Below are 19,849 nucleotides of genomic sequence, written 5' to 3' on the forward strand. Positions count from 1 at the left end.
TGTAATCTGTGTGTGCTGCTGACAGTTTTGGTGAGAGCTGGCTTTGATGAGCCAGTCGTCTAGGCAGGGGAGGACGTAAATTTGTTGTCTTCTGAGATGTGCAGCGACTACTGGCAAGCATTTGGTAAAAACTCTGGGTGTTTTAGTCACTCCGAAGGGAAGTACTTTGAACTTGTAGTGCTTGCCTGCTATCATAAACCTCAGGTATTTGAGATGAGCTGGATGATTTAGCACATGAAAATATGTGTCTTTCAAATCTAGAGTAGACAAAGTCTGCTCTTTGTAAAAGTGGGAGTACTAGTTGAAGTGTCACCATGTGAAAATGCTTTGACAGTATGTAATGGTTTCGCTCTCTCAGATCTAGAATAGGTATTGGGGAAATGTCCTTTTTGGGGATGAGAAAGAACAAAGAGTAAACTCGTGAGCCCTAGTACTGTTTTGGAACTGGCTCAATTGTTCCTTTTAATAAAAGTGACTGGACCTCTTGTTTTAGCAAATGTATGTGTTCTGGAGATAACTTGGGAGAGCGAGGTGGAACATTTTGGGGGATTTTTGGTAAGCTCCAGGCAACAACCATGTTGGATAATTCCAAGCAACCATTTGTCTGATGTTATAGACTGCCACATGGGGAGGAATTGCAGAAGTCGCAGCCCCGACAGGTGTGGTATGATCATAGGGAAGCGTGGAAAAGTCACTGTTTGTTGGGGGAAGGAGTGTTACGGGGTGTGTTAGCCTTACCCCTACCCTTGAAGTTGTTGCCTCTATAACGTCCTAAGAAAAAAACCTCTGGAGGGAGGGGACTGGTTGTTACCTTTGTAAGCCAAGGTATTTTAATATAGGGATGTGGTCTTTGACCCTTATCTGTAGAAGGAGCGACAAAAGGAACCTTTGTTGGGAGCAGTCTGAAGTGCTCCGATAGATTTAGAAACGTCAGTGTCCTTTTTCATCTTTTCAAATGCCTGGTCAACTTTAGGACCAAATAGATGTTTCTTATCAAATGGTGTTTTAAGGATGGATTGTTGGACCTCCGGTTTAAAACCAGAAATCCTTAACCAAGCATGTCTCCAGAGCAGGATGCTGGTGTTACTCTCTAGCTGCGGTGTCTGCAGCATCTAGAGCACAACAAATAGAGGAATTAGAAATTAGCTTACCCTCATTCACAAAGTCTTGTGCTTTAGCCTTATGCTGATGTGGGAGATATTAGAGCAATTGTTCAATTTTGTCCCAGTTTGCTCAGTCATATCTGGCTAAAAGACCTTGGGCATTCGCAACGCGCCATTGATTTGCAGCCTGAGCAGCTACGCGCTTGCCAGAAGCGTCAATTATCTGGTGGAGTAGCATCCCCTGATGTTTGAGAATTTGCTCTCTTAAGAGCATTCAACATGAGTAGGGAATCTAATGGCACTTGTCCTTTGATAAAAATTGGAACTGTAGGAGAGGCCTTATATTTTTTGTCCACTCTAGGCGTTAAGATGCAGGCTCTGACTGGATCTTGAAAAATCTCATCAGCATGTCTCATCATGCCCATAAACATTGGAAGTGATATGATGACCTGTGTGTAGTTGCCAATGCCTCAAACAAAAAATCTTCTAATACGGATTCTTTGTGGCATTCTACCCCGTGGTAATGAGCAGCACTGGCAATGAATTCCTGGTGTGATGCACTGTCGTCTGGAGGAGATAGTAAAGGTCTGGATCAGTATTACTTGGGGGATCCAGTGTGTAATCCGTCCATGGGTCTGTTGGAATATTCATCCCTCCATCATCTGCATCATCATCATGATGAGATTCAGGAGAATCCTGAGGTGTAATTTGCAAAGGATTCTCAGGTGGTGACGGAAGTGCTGGAGGTGGAGACGATAGTATAGGAAAAAGACTTGTAGCTACAGACTTTCTCATCAAGGGGATTTTGTAAGTGTCCTCTTCTTGAAGCTTGCCTATCTGAGGTGGCTTTACGTGAATATGGCTGGTGTCCGGGTTAACAAGCAACCTCTTGCTTCGGATTGGGCGTTAATGGAATAGTGTCCAATTTCGGATCCAAAGGGGTCTCTGTGCTTCGGTGCCACGGAGGCTGGCCTTTCGGCGCAGCAGATATCAGCTCCGAAGGCTGCTTTGCTTTTGGCGCGAAGGATTTTGGCACAGAGCAGGACTTGTGCTTGGAACCGGAGGCTTTCGGCTCAGAGGAGGACCATACCGAGCTGGAAGGCTTGACCGGTAGTTTTGGTGCCGCGCCCAGGAGGGCCATCGGAAATGTCTTCTCTGTGCCAACCTTAGTCAGGAGGCAGAGGTGGTGCCAAAGTGTTGCGTTTATTCAGAGTTTGCGGGGGCAAGGGGTCTTCACCTTGTCCCTGTTGCAGCTCTTCGGCATATCTGGAGCTCCAAGTCTGAGTCTTGGTTGCAGAAGGCTTCTTCCTCCTCTGCCGCGGATGCCTCAATGTCTTCTTGGCTGGCGTGTTCACTGAAGATGTCCAGCGTGTTTGATGCTTTGGCGCTGCATCTCTCGACGTTGAGCCCACCGATAGCGAAGAGTCTTTCGATCGAAACGGTCTGCAAGCGTGGCAGTCTTTCTCATTGTGTTCCAGAGACGAGCACAAGTTGCACAGATTGAGTGAGTCAGTGTGTGGATACTTCGCATGGCACAGAGGACAGAATTTAAACAGAGATCAATCCACTGACGGAGACCTGACCAGGTGCAGTTATGCCTCAAAGGCCATCCACAAAGCTTTCCGATCAAAAGTCTATTCCGATGTCTAAACGATACGGGGAGAAGTGTGAAACACCTACGGAAACAATACCATCAACGGGTAGAGAGGATTGCGCGTCAAAGGCAACCCGAAGAACTGGTGCGCAGCAATACAAGTCCGAACTAGATGGTGGAAAACCAATCTAACAATGGAGTCAATGCCAAGGGGCACTATCACAGAAAGGAGGAGTCACCTTACTTTGTGACTAGGAAAGACTTCTTAGAAGAAAAACAACTTGCAAACATCCTGACCCAACACTAGATGGCAAGAGTGTGCAAAGCATGGGTATCTACAGCACACATGCCTCAAACTGTTCCTTTCAGCAGAGGGGGAGGTTAAGGAATTGACAGAGGTAGAGTACGGGAGCCTCAGTTTACTGCAAAGCTCTGATTTTCCCATCTTCAATCCACTAAAGGGATGTCAAGGTTTTGTGGTGTAATGGGAACAGGGATTAGGCAAATAGGGCTCAGAGATAAGTGGAGCACACAGATGTGAGGCAAGTATGGAGCAAGGGCTCTGAAGTACGTCATTTACTGGAGAGGGTCTTGACTAGGAGCAAGGTAATTTCAGGACAGGTAGGTATTGGGGAAATCAAGACACAGAAGTTGATTAAGGATTTACAAGATTAGAGCAGGCATGTGTAAGAGATGCCTGGGCAAAGAAGGAAACATATGGAATAATTTAGTGACTTTTACATGTTGTATTTCCCTCAGGGAGTCCTGTTAAAGGGAAATGGGGAAGTGGCAAAATAGGGTAAACCAGAATTTTCAGCATGAGGAACAGGAAATCACAACACGATGAGGCAGTAGGTGTACCCCTGCCCAATATAATGGTGGGTTGTTCCATTTTTATGTATTGTCTTTAGTTCAGTATACTGTTTAACTGTCCTTATTGAATTCCGAGACAAGCATCTTGTAGGAGGCTGGGTTAGTATAGGGTGCATACTTATGCACATGGGCACCCTGTACTAATCCAGACAACCCTTATAGTAATTTTAGTGGTCTTCGACAACCTTAGAAAGCTCTCTAAGGGGTAGCTGTGGAGAGCAGCCTTCAGGCTTAGTCCAGAACAAGTGTAAAGCAACTTGTTTTATCGGAACGTAATCTTATAGGTATAGATTAAGTGAAAATGAACCACACAGTGGATTTATAAAGATATGTATTTATTATAAGACACTCACTAACACATACAGATATCTCCTACGTGGGGATATAAACAATGTGCACAATACGTAATAAGAAAAACAGGTAAGTAGGACGATATTCACAGTGGTAACTAGGAGGGGGGGACCAAACCATATACTAAAATAGTGAACCACGACCCAAGTCAAGACTATACGCATAAGATGTAGAAGTGCTGGGGACCCAAGAATCCACCCGAGGTAAGTAACCAGGAACCCAACGGAGGCCATGTGCAGTGTGCGAACACGACTGCATGCTCAATTCAAGTCAATGGGTAAGTCGCAGTTGCAATTTTAAAGAAGAAGGAGCTTTCCCACTGAAGAAACCTGTGGAAGACAGAAGGTTGGAGAGCCACCCCGCCCGTGGATACCCTAGGAACCAGGATACCTACACCAGGGAGACCGGCTGCATAGGTGCGAAGTGGCGTCTGAAACTGCTGTCGAACCCAATGGAGGACTTCAGGAAGACGCCACTGGCGAAAAAGGTGAAAATGTCCGGTGGAACCCAAAGGTGGATTCAAGTAGAGAAGTACCTGCAAGAAGAGGGGACAGAGTCTATGCCACTCAGGAGTGACCAGGAGGCACAGAAAATGAAGTACCAAGAATATCCAGTGTTTCAGGAGAGTTGACAATGACATTGAAGCTGCAGCTGTGTGAACCAGGCAACGCTGTGGAATACCAGGAGCTGTTCACAAGCTGCCCCATGGTGGATGTCGAGAGCAGAGGGGTCGGTGTCCATCTGGAATATAAACAAGCCTTGGAAACTGCAAACAATGCGGGAAGCGCAAAAGGTGCAATGTCGGGACCAGCAAGGTCCAAGGGATTCACCACAAGCAGGGGAGTCAGAGTATGCAACGAGCAATCAGGGGAGCCTACTGAAGCAAAAGAAGGCCTCATGAGGACTCACTGACCGGAGGCACTGGTGTCGCAAGAGGACCTCCAGCTCATCAAAGATGCAGACCCATGGTGGAAGGGATTTGAGGAGGACTAAGATCTTGCTCACAGGAGATGATTGAGGTGGGGGCTATTTGGAGCACGGAGATCTCGGAGGAAGACAGCCAACAAGCCTTTGCAACAGCAAGTCAACGGGTTGCACAGGGGTTTGGCTCCTCCAGTTCCGACGAGGGATACTGACCTCAAACCCGGTGACACGACAGTGCAGGCCTCGAGGGGTTGAAGAACTACCAACTGTGTTGTTGATCCTTGGGGGCGTGGCTGAGCACGCGATGGAGACGGTCGCGCCTGGGTAGAGCTCCGTGAGAGGCTGCCCTACCGCAGACCACTTCTCCGTCATTTTTGCCCGCCGCCGCCTGTAACTCTCAGCGAGTGCGTGCGGGACGCCCTTTCATCTGCTGGTGAAGTTTGAAGCGGCCACTTCACTACAGGCCGCTCCGGTGGGGACCGCCGCTGTCTGCCCGGCCTCCTGCTTACGCGGGCCGGCGCGCAGGGCTAATCGAGGTCGGGGATCCGGCCAGCCTGCTAGGCCTGACTGCGCAGCTTGCCGCCCTGCAACTTCTAGTGACCCCTGTGAGCTGCAGAGACCTTCCCTGGACAGCGGCCACTGGACCCAGTGAGGAGGTCAACTGGAGGATTTCCCCGAGGTGCCCTGTGAAGACCCTTCTTAGCCGACCGGGGGCTGGCTTCACTCCGGATGCTGCCGGGACCCTCCCTGGACGACTGACGCGGGACCGGGGGCAATAGCTGACCTGGGGATCCCCCCGGGGGGCCCTGTGCAGTGCCTCCTTTGGAGGCTGGGAACCGGCCCGGCTTGCTGCCTACCCCTGAGCCCCGAATACGACACCCCTGTCCGGGGCCCCTCTTGACGGCCCCTCAGGCCTAACTAAGAGCGGGGGGGTGGACCTCCTACCTGACCTCGCAGTGCGGAGGAGCGCTGTGGGCCATCTGCAGCAGTGACATCGTGCTCCATTTCCTGTGTGGGGCCACACCAGTCGATGGCGAGCTGCTGACTGCTGTGCTGCGGAGGCGCTCCGGGGGGAGGAGGAGGAGCGGAGAACGGCGCCGGCGAGAAGACTCCCCCCTCCCCCCCCCTCCCTACACTGCCCTTCGGGAGGCGAGACTTGGAGCCGAGTCCCTGAGAGTACAGACGCCAAGGTGTGGATTGTCGTCGGAGGGCCCCCACTGGGACTTCCTTGACGGTCTGTTCTTCCGATTGCTACGTGGGCACCCTTGAACGTGGCTACCTACTCCAGGCTTGGACGCCTACCTCGGTCCTTCCTGGTGGCCCAACGCTTCCTTCCCCCTTATTCCACCTTGTGACTGTATTGGCGGCCGCGAGGTTCCACTGCCTCGCCAGGATTACTTGCACGCCTGTGCGGCGGCCCATTCGGTGCTTCTGCTGGAGAGACACCGGCACGCGGATGTGGCCGCAGACCGTCTGAGGCGGCTGGTGGCGGACCCACGTCGTGAGTGGGAACTACAGAGATCTGCGGGCCATCCTAACTACGCTGCACTGGGCTGCTCCGTCCTGCCCTGATATCGGTTCTCCTATTCGGGGTGCCATAGTGATTGCCTTAGCCCTACACCATTGGCTGATTAAGCTGTCGTCGCCCATGTCGGGGGACCTAAAACGAGAGCCGTCACGAGCAACAAGTCGGTGAAGGGGAAAATGGCAAAGCAGGCAGAAATGGACCAAACCGCCTCCAAGCTCGACACAATGTTGGCGGCCATGGAAAGACTTGAGGAGTCGATGCAGCTAACCCGCGCCTCCTTAGAGACTAAAATTGATCGCGTGGCCATTAATATGACACCTCCGAGCCGACCACAAAAAACTTTCTGAGAGGACATCGACCCTGGAGTCCGCGGTGACGGAGCTATCTCCCAAAATCTCGCAGATGGATAAACATGTCCAGGACCTCCTTAACAGGGTGGAGTTCCTGAAAGATCGCGCGGAGGATGCGGAAGGACAGGCGAGGCGGAACAACATCCGCATCATGGGTCTGCCGGAACGCTGGGAACCGAGAGAGGCGCCGGAGCATGTGGAACAGTGGCACAGAGACATTCTTCCGGACGGCACCCTTTCGCAGCATTTTGTGGTAGAGCGCGCCCATCGCGTTCCAGCTAAACCTCCCCTGAGGGCTCCAATCCCAGACCCATGCTTATTCGCATACTGAACTATCGTGACCGAGACACTATCCTGCGTGAGGTCAGAAAGCTGTCGGAGGTCAGGATCGATAATGCCACAATCATGTTCTTCCCGGACTACACAATACAGGTGCAGCGGCAAAGACACTCCTTCATGGGAGTCAAACAACGGCTTCGCCGCCTGGCGCTCAAGTATTCTTTGCTATTCCCTGCTCGCCTGCGAGTCGTGGCCCAGGACAAGACTCATTTTTTCAACACCCCAGAGGCTGCTTAGTCCTGGCTTGACTCGGGCGTTGTCCCAGAACCAGGTGGTCTGCCCCCAAGACCGCGCCGCGGCGGAGGAGCCAGGCGTTGTCGACGCAGGAGTCATTCGGCGGCGAGCTCGGTACATCCTGAGGCAACTGTGGGTCCAACCCCTGAACATCGTCATGAAGAGCAACAGAAGCTATCCGTAGAGTGGCTGAGATTAGTGGCTCACAGATGGAAATCCCAGCCTCGGGGACTAGCCCTGAAAACCTGGTGAGTGACAATGAGTATATATATGGCTTGCCTGACTCTCAGGGGTCAACTGAACTTCTGGATGTCACACCACAGACGGCTGATTTGTTTCATGGACTTTGACATGGCATCACTGACCGTTGATAGACAGCATGCAGCGCCCGCCTGTGACCCCCACGCACTGGTGCCATTGCTGACCAGTGAGGGTGCGTCTACGGTCCTGCGGGTAATGCAGAAAGGCCCGGACCTGAGGGCTTTGACACTGGATGCTGGGACAGATGCTAGCACCTTGCAGCGGATGGCCATGTTGCTGGTGAGTCTCCACGGCAGTAAGTTCTTCCCACAAACTGACCGATGTGGTGATGGATCATCAGCCGCTCTATCTGTACTTGATACCACATATTCCCATTGCAACAGGGCTGCGAGACAACGGCTGCCTGTGGAGGGGGGGGGGGGGGGGGCACTCCCCCGTCCTGCCTGCATGACTTGGCTGTTCATCTAGTTCACGGGCTCAGTGAACCCCCCCTAGACTTTACAAACAGTTAGTGCTCTTTAGAGTGTATGGACGACAGCATGTTCTGCAGTCGACCTTTTGGTATTATGGTTCCGAGTTCCTTAGTTATGGGTTTGGTGCTTATTTCCCTCCCCTTAGTTGTGTGTTGGCAAGATGGTGGGATAATGCGGTCCACGCTAGATACACTTTGTAACAAACTGGTCTGTGGGGTTGCTGGCTGTGGTGGGGTGGGTGGGCCGGGGACATGGATGGTCGGGAGACAGTGTCAAAATGTCTGTGATTAAATTTTGCACCTGGAATGTATGTGGTATGCACACCCCTTCCCGCCGTTATCAGGTATACTCCTATCTCAAGCGTCACCAGGTACAGATCGCACTCTTACAAGAGACACACCAGACATGAAATGCAGAGGTCCTTACTCTGCGCCGACGATGGAGGGGACAGGTATATGCTACGGGCTACTCAGCATATGCGCGTGGGACTCTGATTTGGATTCGCCCGGGGGTCCCCTTCAGTGTTGCACACAGTAGCATTGATGGCGATGGCAGGTACACGCTACTCCATGGCCGACTAGATGGCCAACACATAGTCATAGCCTCTGTTTATGCCCCTAACATCGACCAAGGGCGTTTCCTCACACAATTGTCGACGGCGATGGCGGCATGGCCGGGCGTGCCGCTTTTGCTGGGTGGTGATTATAATTGTGTCCTTGATGTCACACTAGATAGATCCCTGCCCCCTTTGGCGAATGCGTCGATACACGGTGCATCGAGAGCCTTCGCTGACTGGGCGATGCAGTGGGATCTGGTGGATGCCTGGCGTAGCCGTAACCCAAACACAAGGGTCTATTCATACTACTCGGGCGCTCACACGTTACATGTTAGACTCGATAGATTTATGCTGACTAGTGACCTTCTGCCCTTAGTCACTGACTCCTGTTACCTGGGACGTACCCACTCAGATCACAATCCACACACACTTGACTTCGCCTGGGAACGCCCACACCCACAGATTCCCACATGGCGGCTCCAAACGGACGTTTTACTGGACGGCCCATTCCGGGAGTTGCTATCAGCCCGTATGTTACAGTATTTTGAAGAGAACACTGACACTGCATCCACCCCGCAAATTGAGTGGGACCCTTTTAAAGTGGTCGCGAGAGGCCATTGTCTGGGGGCACAAGCGGGTCTGAGGCGCAAAGTGGACAGGGAGCTGACACAGACGGAGACGGAACTGTTGGCGAGCGGGAAGCGGTGGAGGGGGACGATACGCGGTTGCTTGACGCTCGTGGGAGACATGCCCAGCTTCTTGATAGGTTAAAGAACTTAAATTATGCAGCACACTCGGCACGCACACACCACGCTGGGGACAAATCGGGCAAATTGTTAACGTGGCTGACACGAAGGGACGCCCAAACATTACCGGTGATGTCGATCCGCACCACACACGGGACCGTGGTTTACACCCAGAGGGCTATACATGAGGCATTCACGAATCACTACGAGACCCTATACTGCTCCTGATTGAGGGTCACCGCAGAGGATATCACTGAGTACTTATTAGACCTCCCGCAACCAACAATCACTACTGCGCAGAGTGAGGAACTGGGTGCCCCATTCACGGCGGAAGAACTCCGAGACGTTATATTTTCTCTCTCAAATGGCAAGGCCCCAGGCCCAGACGGCCTGCCGGCAGAGTTTTACAAGGCTTACTCTACCATTCTCATCCCTGAGCTGCTTCTGGTGTACGCGGCAGCGATACACGATACTGCTCTCCCCTCGTCTTTGAATGAGGCTAATGTGGTTTCACTTTTGAAGCCAGGTAGGGATGCGCTGAGCATGGGTTCGTACAGGCCTCTTGCCCTTCTCAATACAGACTATAAGATCATAGCATCTGCACTGGCCTAGAGGCTGGCACCTTTGGTTCCTGCCCTGTACATGCGGACCAGAATGGATTTGTCCCCACCCGCAGCACCTCGCACAATTTAAGGCGACTGTTTTGTGTGCAGAGTTTGGCGGTATCCCAGTGGCCCCGTTCGGGGTGTATTGTCCTCGACCTAGAGAAAGCGTTTGACTCTGTGGAGTGGCCCTACTTGGCGCTAGTGTTAGAAAAATTTGGTCTAGGTGCACCCTACCTCCGAATGGTGGAACTCCTTTACTCCGTCCCCGTGGTCCGTGTACGAACGAACAGGCTCTTCTCAGACCCGATCCGTGTTCGCAGAGGCACGAGACAAGGGTGTCCCCTTTCTCCCCTACTATTTGCTCTCATAATGGAGCCTCTAGCTGCACAACTGCGTGCTTCTGGTGAGGATTGGGGTATTCCATTGATTGACGGGGTACACTCGGCATCCCTGTATGCTGCTGATCTACTGATCTATATCAAGGATTTAACCCGCTTCCCACACGTGCTCAGACATATTCCGTGATTTTGGCAAAATGTCAGGGTTACATGTTAACTGGGCGAAGTCCGGGGTATACTCTTTTGCTGCAGATACCCCTGCGTGTGAGATCACAGTGATGGGCGAGCGCCTTCTTTGGTATCCAGCAACCTTTCGATACCTGGGAATCCATGTTTACCGAGACCCTGCCGACCTCTTAGATGGCAATCTCACGAGAGCGATATCATCGCTCACGGCCCAAGTATCCTTTTGGAACACTCTTCCGCTGAATGTACCCAGCCGCATTGCGCTGGCAAAAGAGATCGTTCTGCCCAGGTTGCTGTACTACTATGCAAATCTGCCGCTGTATGTCCCGGCCCGTATCTTTCGCGAACTGGACTCCCTCATCAGGCGACTGATTTGGAACAAGGGGCGTCCCAGAGTGGCCTTGAGGACCCTTCATGCTGCAACGGAGAGTGGTGGGCAGGCGGTCCCCAATCACGAGCTTTATTACCTGGCTGCCCAGTTGCAATGGGTCCCCTACTGGCTGAGTGGGAGACATTTGGGAGATACCGCCACAGCGGAGATGATCATGTCGGTTCCGCAGGTCCATGCATTGTTTCATCCTTTAGATAAGACCCGTATCCCGAGCCAGTTACATCTCGCGGTAGCAAAGAAGTGCTACCTGAGAAGTCTGAAACTCACCGTAGCGACTAAACCGTATGCGCCCAACCTCCCACTACTGGGTACGCCCTGGGGCACCGGAACACTCACAACACCTGTACTAGACTGTTGGGGGGCAGCCGACTTGGACAGTCTAGGCGACTTGTTTGCGGAGGGTACATTACTTCCTTTTGCGACTCTAGCTGATACTTCCGGACTACCAGCCGGACAGTTCCTGACTCATGCACAGCTTTTGCATACACTAACGAGGGCCTGGGGTCCATTGGCAGAGGAACCGCCTACAAACCCACTCATTCAATACCTCCATGTGATGGGGAATGGTAGTCACCTAATACATTGGCTTGCTCAAGCGCTACACATACATACACAGTTCTCCCCTCAGCGCCTGCGAGACAAATGGACGGATGACAGAGGTCGGGACTGGACGGACAGAGTGGACACTGATACTGGCTGGGGCTCTGAATGTGCCGCGCAATGCACGCTTTAAGATTATACAGTATTATATTGTACATCGCGCGTATCTGTCTCCGGACAAAGTCAACCAGTACTTTGGGCTCACTACCACAGCGTGTCCCAGATGCAGACTGGTAGGCGCGCAGTTCCTACATGCCCTTTGGACGTGCTCTTCGCTGCAGCCCTACTGGACTGCAGTGTCCGCTGTATTGGCGAACACGACAGGGGGCACCTTACCGAACACTTGGGAAGCCTGCCTGTTAGGCTTATTTAAAAGAACTAAGCAGACGAAGGTCCAGGCGAGATTCTGGGACCTGGGACTTATCACAGCGAAACGGCTCATTACGCAATGCTGGAAACATAGTGTACCCCCCGGGCGATACAGTGGCGCACCTCACTGGATAATTGGGCAAGAGCGGAGAGTGTGGCGCTGCATAGGGAGGAGACGGCGGGGCTCAGGAAGTACCTCATAGCGCTGGATTGGGATACCACTCTGACGACCTATCATCGAGTGTGTTTGCAGCATAACATCGTGTAAATATTCTCGCTTCTCTGCCCACCCCCGCCTCTGCTGCCGCTCTCTCCCCCCACTCCCTCTTTTTCCTCCCTCTCTATGTGCCCCCCCTTCTTTCTTCTTTATGGGACCCCCATCCCCCCCCTCACGCTCTGCCGCATGCGAGATGGACCCCACGACATACACCATACCATTGTCACGGAGCACTATGGACCCGCTCTTTGTCCGCATCAATGTCTTCACACACACACACGATTACTGTCAGCTATCACCGAATCCCTTGTTTACTGTATACTTTGGGTTGTTCTTTCCCTTTGATTGTTTTCAAGAAACTGCTTTGGATATGTAATATACTGTCATTGAGTCTAACTCCTTTGGTTTTGCAGCCATAGCATAGTCTTTGCACCGAACTGAACAATTCTTGGATATGCAGTCCCACTGCGGATGTTGTTTTTTTCTTTTTTTTCCGTAGCGGAGCACTAACATTACTGAACGGTGTAATAAGAATTTGTCACGCTGTTTAATTGTGCACTTCTTCTTCGCTCTTATTCCTTGATGCCATGCTTTCGCACGAGAGTGGATGCCCGCAACGGCCGGTGCACAATGCCTCATGTTACAGTGACATTTATTACTTCTGTATGTATATGGGTACTGATGTACTATAACGAAATGCAAATAAACATATTCAAACAAAAAACTGTGTTGTTGATCCTTTCGGAGTCGGTGGGAGCACAAAATCAGCAGACTGGTCAGCTGCGTTGCGGTGCCTGCAGATGTAGGGAAGTGACTCCTTCACTTCAAGGAGATTCCTTCAGGTTTCTTGGATGGCCACAGGCCTTGAAAGGTTCCTGTATGAAGCACAGGCATGGACGTTGCAGCAGACGAGCACGACAACAAGACCAGGAGCAGCAGGGGTCTTCCCAGTTGCAGTCTTGGTGCCCAGAGCAAAGTCCAGAGTGCCCAGACGGTCAAAGATGAAGTGGTGTCTTGATATGAATCTTGTCCCACAATGAATCTAGGGACCTACCCAGAGGTAAGCTATTAAGTACCCTAAAGAAAGGGTTGGAACGATTCAGGGTTCCCTCCCAGGGGAGGGGCTAGACAGTGGGGAGGATACTCCCATGTCCTTTGTCCAGTTTTGCGCCAGAGCGGGAGCCAACGGCTCCCTGAACTTGTTTGAACTGGACTATGCAAGGAAGGCACCAAATGTGCCCTTCAAGCAGTCTCTGTGGCAGTGACAGCACCCCCACCCTGCCCCAATACACTAAACCCTGTCTGGAGGTGGTCACACCTACCTGTTGCAAGATATCTATTGTTCTGCCTTCTCCCGCTGGTGCTTGGCTTAGCAGCAGGAGGGCAGAAACAAGTCTCTGGTCGGCAGGAACCCTAGCTTGCTGCCCGGTTCTGGAAGACTGGTACTGGGAGCACTGAAGGACTCCCGGAGGGGCTTTACAGTGCATGGAATCATAAGATGTTTGATACCAAACATGACAGGGCTCGTTACAGCCATTTTAAAGATGGTCACCGGGAATGACGCATGGCCCCTCTATTTGTTATATGGCTGGTGCACTTATAATCCATAGGAATGGACTGCATAGGTTGTAGGGGTGTCCCGCTCATGCAGGGGCACCCTCACACTTAGAGCCAAGCACCCTGCCTTCAGGATGGAAAGGCCTACCTTACGGGTGACCTATAGGTTTTAACTGCAGTGACCTCAGATATAGGGAAACCTATATCTGTTGTAAGTGATGCTAGCACCAGCTTACACAGGCTGAAATGGCGAGCCTGTAGTCACAGTTTGAGTGGTCTCCCATGGGTGGCATAAGACATGCTTCAGCCCAGGGGGACCCCTGTTGTACCTATGTCCTGGGTATCTCAGTACCATATAATAGGGACTTATAATGGTACACCAGTGTCCATTCTGGGATGTACCCAAGAACCCACCGTAACCAACTAAGGGGAGAAAGCACAAAGACATGGGTTCCTGATTAGCAGGATCCCAGTCAGAAACCGCACAACACCAAGCAAAAACTGGGGATAACCATGAAAACAGTGCCTGCTTTCCTACACACCTTAACTGGAAACTCAAGTTCTTTGATTTCAAACGAGATTTCGGCATTTGTAAACACCCACCTGTATAGGGCACTATGTGATTAATGTGATAGAAATCGGCCTTCAAAAAGCAGTAGCAGCGGCGTAACGAACGCCCCTGTATCTCTTACAGTGCGGGGGTCCCCAACATTTAAAGCGCCCCTCAACCCTTCAGGGGGCATTTTACCCAAGCCCAAAATAACTTCGAGAAATGTAAGACTAAGGGACGACTTTTCAAAGTCAGCAGGAAGGGCCCCATAACTTAGTATAACACCACTAAGCAGTAAGCCCATCTAGTACCCACACATAGCAACATATGAATGCCTGGAAAAATAGCAGCAAACCATTAGGAAAACTGGAAAAAACAAGACCAAATCAGAGGCCAAACAGCCAAGAAAAAATTAATACACTCATGGAATGAATAAGACTAGAGTATTAAACCACTGCAAAGAAAGATGTACAGAAAAAGGTGTGTTCTTTTCATGAACACAGCAGGAAAAACTTAGTAATTGAACCTGAAAAATAAAGGATGCAGACTGCATTTTTCACTATTACAAACTTCCTTTTCATGCACACTTTTGTTCTATATTTGCAATCTGTTGGCAGACAAGTGTGTTCCTAGCTCATGTGGCCAGGTTTTCTACACCTGTGCTTTCCATTTCTCAATTCCAGTGCTAATTTGCACTACTTTAAGTAGGTTCTCGCTCTTAAAAATCTCTGTAGTCTGTATTCCTTTTCTTCCTCCAGGCTACCTTGCTAATTATCGTTTGCTTAAGTTCCAACTGTGTTTTTCTGAAGTTTTGCTTGATCACCAAGCTGTCAGGGTCATACTTTTGGTTTCGCTATTGCAAAAAGATATGTTTTCCCCTTCACCTCTGTTAACTTGTATAGCGGAGGAAACCTAGGGATGCACCTGTGTGCTTGGAGTGGTACAGAACCAGACAAACAAAGCAGATTGCTGGCACCTCCAACCCAAAACTGGATTGCTCCTTGCAGATGTGACTAGCATGACACACAGGCCTATGAATACCCAGCGCAGGCTGTGTCAACGCAGGGTAGCAACCACTGGAGTCGAGTATCAACACTATTAAGGAATGCATTTACCCTAAAGATTTGGAAGGACTGGTGCAGCCAGGCCTTGTGCTTCCCTTTCCCACTGTATAAATGTATTTGGATGACAACCCCTGGGAATGCACCTGTGCACTTAGAGTGGTACAAAATCTGATATAATCAAAGATGTGTTAAGTAACTGCAGTGCTTCTTGCTGATGACTACCAATTAGGCACCATACTCATTAATATTCAGCAGAGACTGCAGCAATACTAGGTGGCAAACGCTTGAGCCACTGTGACTGTTATAATATTTTATGAGGACTGGTGAGTACTTTTGCAGTGAGAAAATATGCCCTTCTAACACACTAAGAAAAGATCAGTATTGCTTAAATGCACTCTGTTAAATTATTTTAGTTTAATTTGTTGTCAGGTGTCATCAGTTCTTACTTTACTATTTGCAATAGTAATCGTAGATGAACTGCCTGTGAAAATATTGGGAGTGGATACAGAAGTAATCATCCAGGAGTCTAGTCAACAAGCTTTGCCCTCCATAAAGCAAACCCTACACCACTCCAGTAGACTCCTATTAGTTATTGTGCTAACCGGATACTTTGGTTGCCTACAATATAAGATTTATCCATTTCTTGCTTAGCCTTAGCTAACATAGCTTTAATCATATACACCAATCAGCTTCTTTCCAAACACATCATATACCTAGCTCTTCTGTCTGGTCACCACCAACATGACTACCAGGTATTTACTCAAGGGAGGCAGAGATTTATGGAACAGTCGTATGCCACAGTTCTTGATGATATGGGGATTGATTGTATGCCGTACGCCACCCATAAGCTATTGTGGTTTCCTAGGGAAAAACCAGGGTGATGGACGTGGACGGAAGGGGAGAACAGGAAACAGGGATGGATGATGTAGGATAGAGGGAAGTCAGACATTTCCAACAGAGAAGGAATAATATGTCACTCTGTGGGGGAGGGGGTAAGGTATAGGTGGTTTTTCACAAATTTGTTGTTCACAGACTAATGACAAGGAGCAGGGACAGAACCACAGCGACAACACAGAGATCCAAATAGTCACAATATGAAGCCAGTGCTTTAAGGCATATTATATCAAACATTATTGGAATTGGTGTTGACCGTTTTGCTTGAAATCGGGCCCCATTTAGTTACAGGTGAGGATTCAGGAATTTTGTCAGCACAGAGGAATCATGGATTTGCATCCAAGTACGAAGGTAAGGAAGGACATGAATGTGTCACAGAGGGTGCACTAAGGAATTGGCAGCTAAAAGGAAAGATAAGCAGAACGGCAACCCGGTGATGAAAATTTAGAAGTGGGACACCAAGGAATTCACTTCACTGGACACAGAAAATTCCTTACCTTTCTGCTTCCTTCTATTCACCACCGTTGCCTGAATAATAAAAGAACATAATGGAGATTAGAGAACGGCAAACTCTTTCAAGACCAGCAATTGGCAAAGCAAATTAAATTCTCTTGAGTCAGATGGAAAGAGGTAAGAAAGGGTCAATGTTAAGTCGGGGAATGCAAAGTGAGCCGTGATTGATTGCTGCAGCTTCAAATAATAACAGAAGGGCAGAGCAGTATCTTTCATGAATAGAAAGGTGTGGTTATCGATTTAAGTCCACTTCAACACCCTATTTCCATTAAGTAGTATCATGACTTAAGATTGTAACAATATGGCAACTCAAATACCAGAGAAGTTCTTCACATAATAATTGGTCAGAGCTTCACAATCTGGTATGGGCAGAAGAGCAACCACCGGAGTATGGCCCAAATGCTTATGAAAGCCCCCTGGCATAGGCAAGGGATCAACATTCCGAACTTGCTGTAAGCAAGGCTCAGAGTCTGACACTCACTGGACATGCACTGGACATGCACTGGACATCTGGGCACAAAGCACTTATTGATTTCTCCTATTGCCAGACACATTCCTGCCCCAGTCAGGTATGGGCAGGAATACATGATGGGTGTGGGTCAGACCTCTAGTGCATGGTTTGTGTGAGGCCTAAAGTCGGACCTGGGTATGGTCCAGAAAGACAAAGATGGGTGTGGGCACATGTCAGACTACCAGACTCTCCTGTGGACAGGAAAATACTTCAAAAACTTGGGTGGGCAAGTGTTGGCACTTTAGAGATTGAAATGTGGATATCCACTTCATATAGCGATTTTGACGACCGGGCTAGACTGCTCACCTCCCTTGATTCAGTAGGCTGTGGTCCTGGCTTGCTCTTGGCCTTGGGGAACGATGACTGTGATTCTTTGACAAGCTTAGGAGTCTCATGCGTCACGCTGGAAATAACCTGGTCCTGAGCTCCATCGACAACATTCCTGCTCTTTAACGAAGGACTCCCAGAACCAACTGGGAAGATGACAAACAAGAGAAATATGAATATAGATTGGGTTTAGAACAAGGAAATGCATAATACAAAATCCTACATCAGCACAAATTCAAACCAGATATCACTGAACCCATGCACACACCATCAAATTGTGACAGTGGAGGCTACTCGCCATATGTAACTGATTTATATATACACTGTGTATGATGCCACGAACAAGCAAATACACTTGGCAATATCTTTAGTAATTTTGTGTACCCGCAACTAACCAGTATTACTGTTCTATCAGGTGTAAAGGAGAAAGTGGAATTCCAATCATCCTACCTGGCTGGCTTCCAGTTCTATGAGGGGTGACATGATGGCCCTTGTCCAAAGCAGAGGCATTTCCTGAATCCATCTTCTCTGGAAACTCAACAGCAACCACACTACAGAAGAGGAACAAATATCACAGACATAAGGACTAAAATGGTTAATTAACATCAGGTGGGTAACTCTCAGTGTGTTTGTATAACACAATTACTAAAATAAAAAATCGAACGTATCAATATCACAACGCAAACTCATAGGAGAACATTCAGATTGGTCACTGCTGGATGCACATGGAAAAAACACAAATGCACAATTCAATTCACAAAATGTAGAACTGCGAACCCATTTGACAGGAAGCATACGATTCTCTGGGGTAGGTCATGAGGATGTATGATGTTACAACGCATACTTTTACAACGCCTACCATTACAACGAAACTTTTACAACGCAAAAACTTTTACAACGCATACCTTTACCACGCAAGATTTTACAACGCATATACCTTTACAACGCATACCATTACAACGTAAGTATTGGTAAGTATATAATAATTTTTTTAATTTAAATTAATTAAAAATATTGTAATATAATTTAATTTTATTTAATTTTATTTAATTAATTTAATTTAAATGTAATTTTATTTTATTTATAAAAAATACCCCTGTACCCCAAAAACCCAAAACTGACCCTGAACCCTAAAAATACCTCTTTACCCAAAAACTGAAAACTGACCCTGAACCCTAAAAATACCCCTTTACCCCAAAAACCCAAAACTGACCCTGAACCCTAAAAATACCCCATTACCCCAAAAACCCAAAACTGACCCTGAACCCTAAAAATACCCCTTTACCCAAAAACTGAAAACTGACCCTGAACCCTAAAAATACCCCATTACCCAAAAACTGAAAACTGACCCTGAACCCTAAAAATGCCCCTTTACCCAAAAACTGAAAACTGACCCTGAACCCTAAAAATACCCCTTTACCCAAAAACTGAAAACTGACCCTGAACCTTAAAAATACCCCTTTACCCAAAAACTGAAAACTGACCCTGAACCCTAAAAATACCCCTTTACCCAAAAACTGAAAACTGACCCTGAACCCTAAAAATACCCCTTTACCCAAAAACCATAACATAACATTTTAAAAATAATTATATACTTACCAATACTTGCGTTGTAATGGTATGCGTTGTAAAGGTATCTGCGTTGTAAAAACATGCGTTGTAAAGGTATGCGTTGTAAAAGTTTTTGCGTTGTAAAAGTTTCGTTGTAATGGTAGTGCGTTGTAAAAATTGCGTGGTAAACGTTGTATACCAGGTCATGAGGGTAATGTTGCCTGGGGTAACAGAGGCTCTCCTGCTCCATGACAACAAGGCCAAAGGTCTCCATTCCCACCAATCACCATTCAATGTTATTGGTAAATTTCATGCCCCTTGAATCACTCGCATCTCTCCTCTAGCTACAACAGAGGGAACTTCAAATTCACTCTTCCCATATTTAAGTGCACTCTCAAGGACAACCATTTTACATATCCAACTGACATGCACAGGTGACCAACACCAACATCCATCACCATGAACTTCAACTCCACATCTCTTCTCTCAATTTCTTTCCAAAGTATCACCAAATATCTTCATCCCCAATCATAATCAATACGCTTTCTATGTTTTAACATACAGCCTTAATTCCCCATGCAACCTTTCTGATTGGTATATTTCAGAAGTTCTTAATATGTGGTCCGGGGGACCCTAAATGTCCGCACATCCTACTCAGGGGGTCCGTAACTGTTTCGAAGATAAATAACATAAAAAGATTTTAAAAAGTGTACATAAATAAATAAGCAAGATGTGCTTTTGAACATTCAAGCAGTTTGAAATTGGGGGCAAAAAATTAAACTAGGATCGATTTATGGGAGCAGTGCAAGTGCACCAAACAAAATATAGCATTGACAACGAGAGG

At 48.6% G+C, this 19,849-nt stretch overlaps 1 protein-coding gene across 1 annotated transcript in view; it reads right to left on the reverse strand.

Moving 5' to 3' along the window:
- CNKSR1 (connector enhancer of kinase suppressor of Ras 1) overlaps positions 1 to 19,849 on the reverse strand; it is a 424,353-nt gene that overhangs the window by 169,991 nt on the left and 234,513 nt on the right. Inside the window, exons 11-13 of the mRNA XM_078682672.1 lie at positions 17,905 to 18,005; positions 17,434 to 17,600; positions 16,601 to 16,631 (exon numbers count right to left, since the gene is read on the reverse strand). Coding sequence (XP_078538798.1) covers positions 16,601 to 16,631; positions 17,434 to 17,600; positions 17,905 to 18,005 — 299 coding nt within the window. The remainder of the gene's footprint in view (positions 1 to 16,600; positions 16,632 to 17,433; positions 17,601 to 17,904; positions 18,006 to 19,849) is intronic.

Source organism: Lissotriton helveticus, chromosome 3_1 (assembly GCF_964261635.1).
Source record: "Lissotriton helveticus chromosome 3_1, aLisHel1.1, whole genome shotgun sequence".
In the NCBI taxonomy this organism is placed as follows: Eukaryota; Metazoa; Chordata; class Amphibia; order Caudata; family Salamandridae; genus Lissotriton; species Lissotriton helveticus.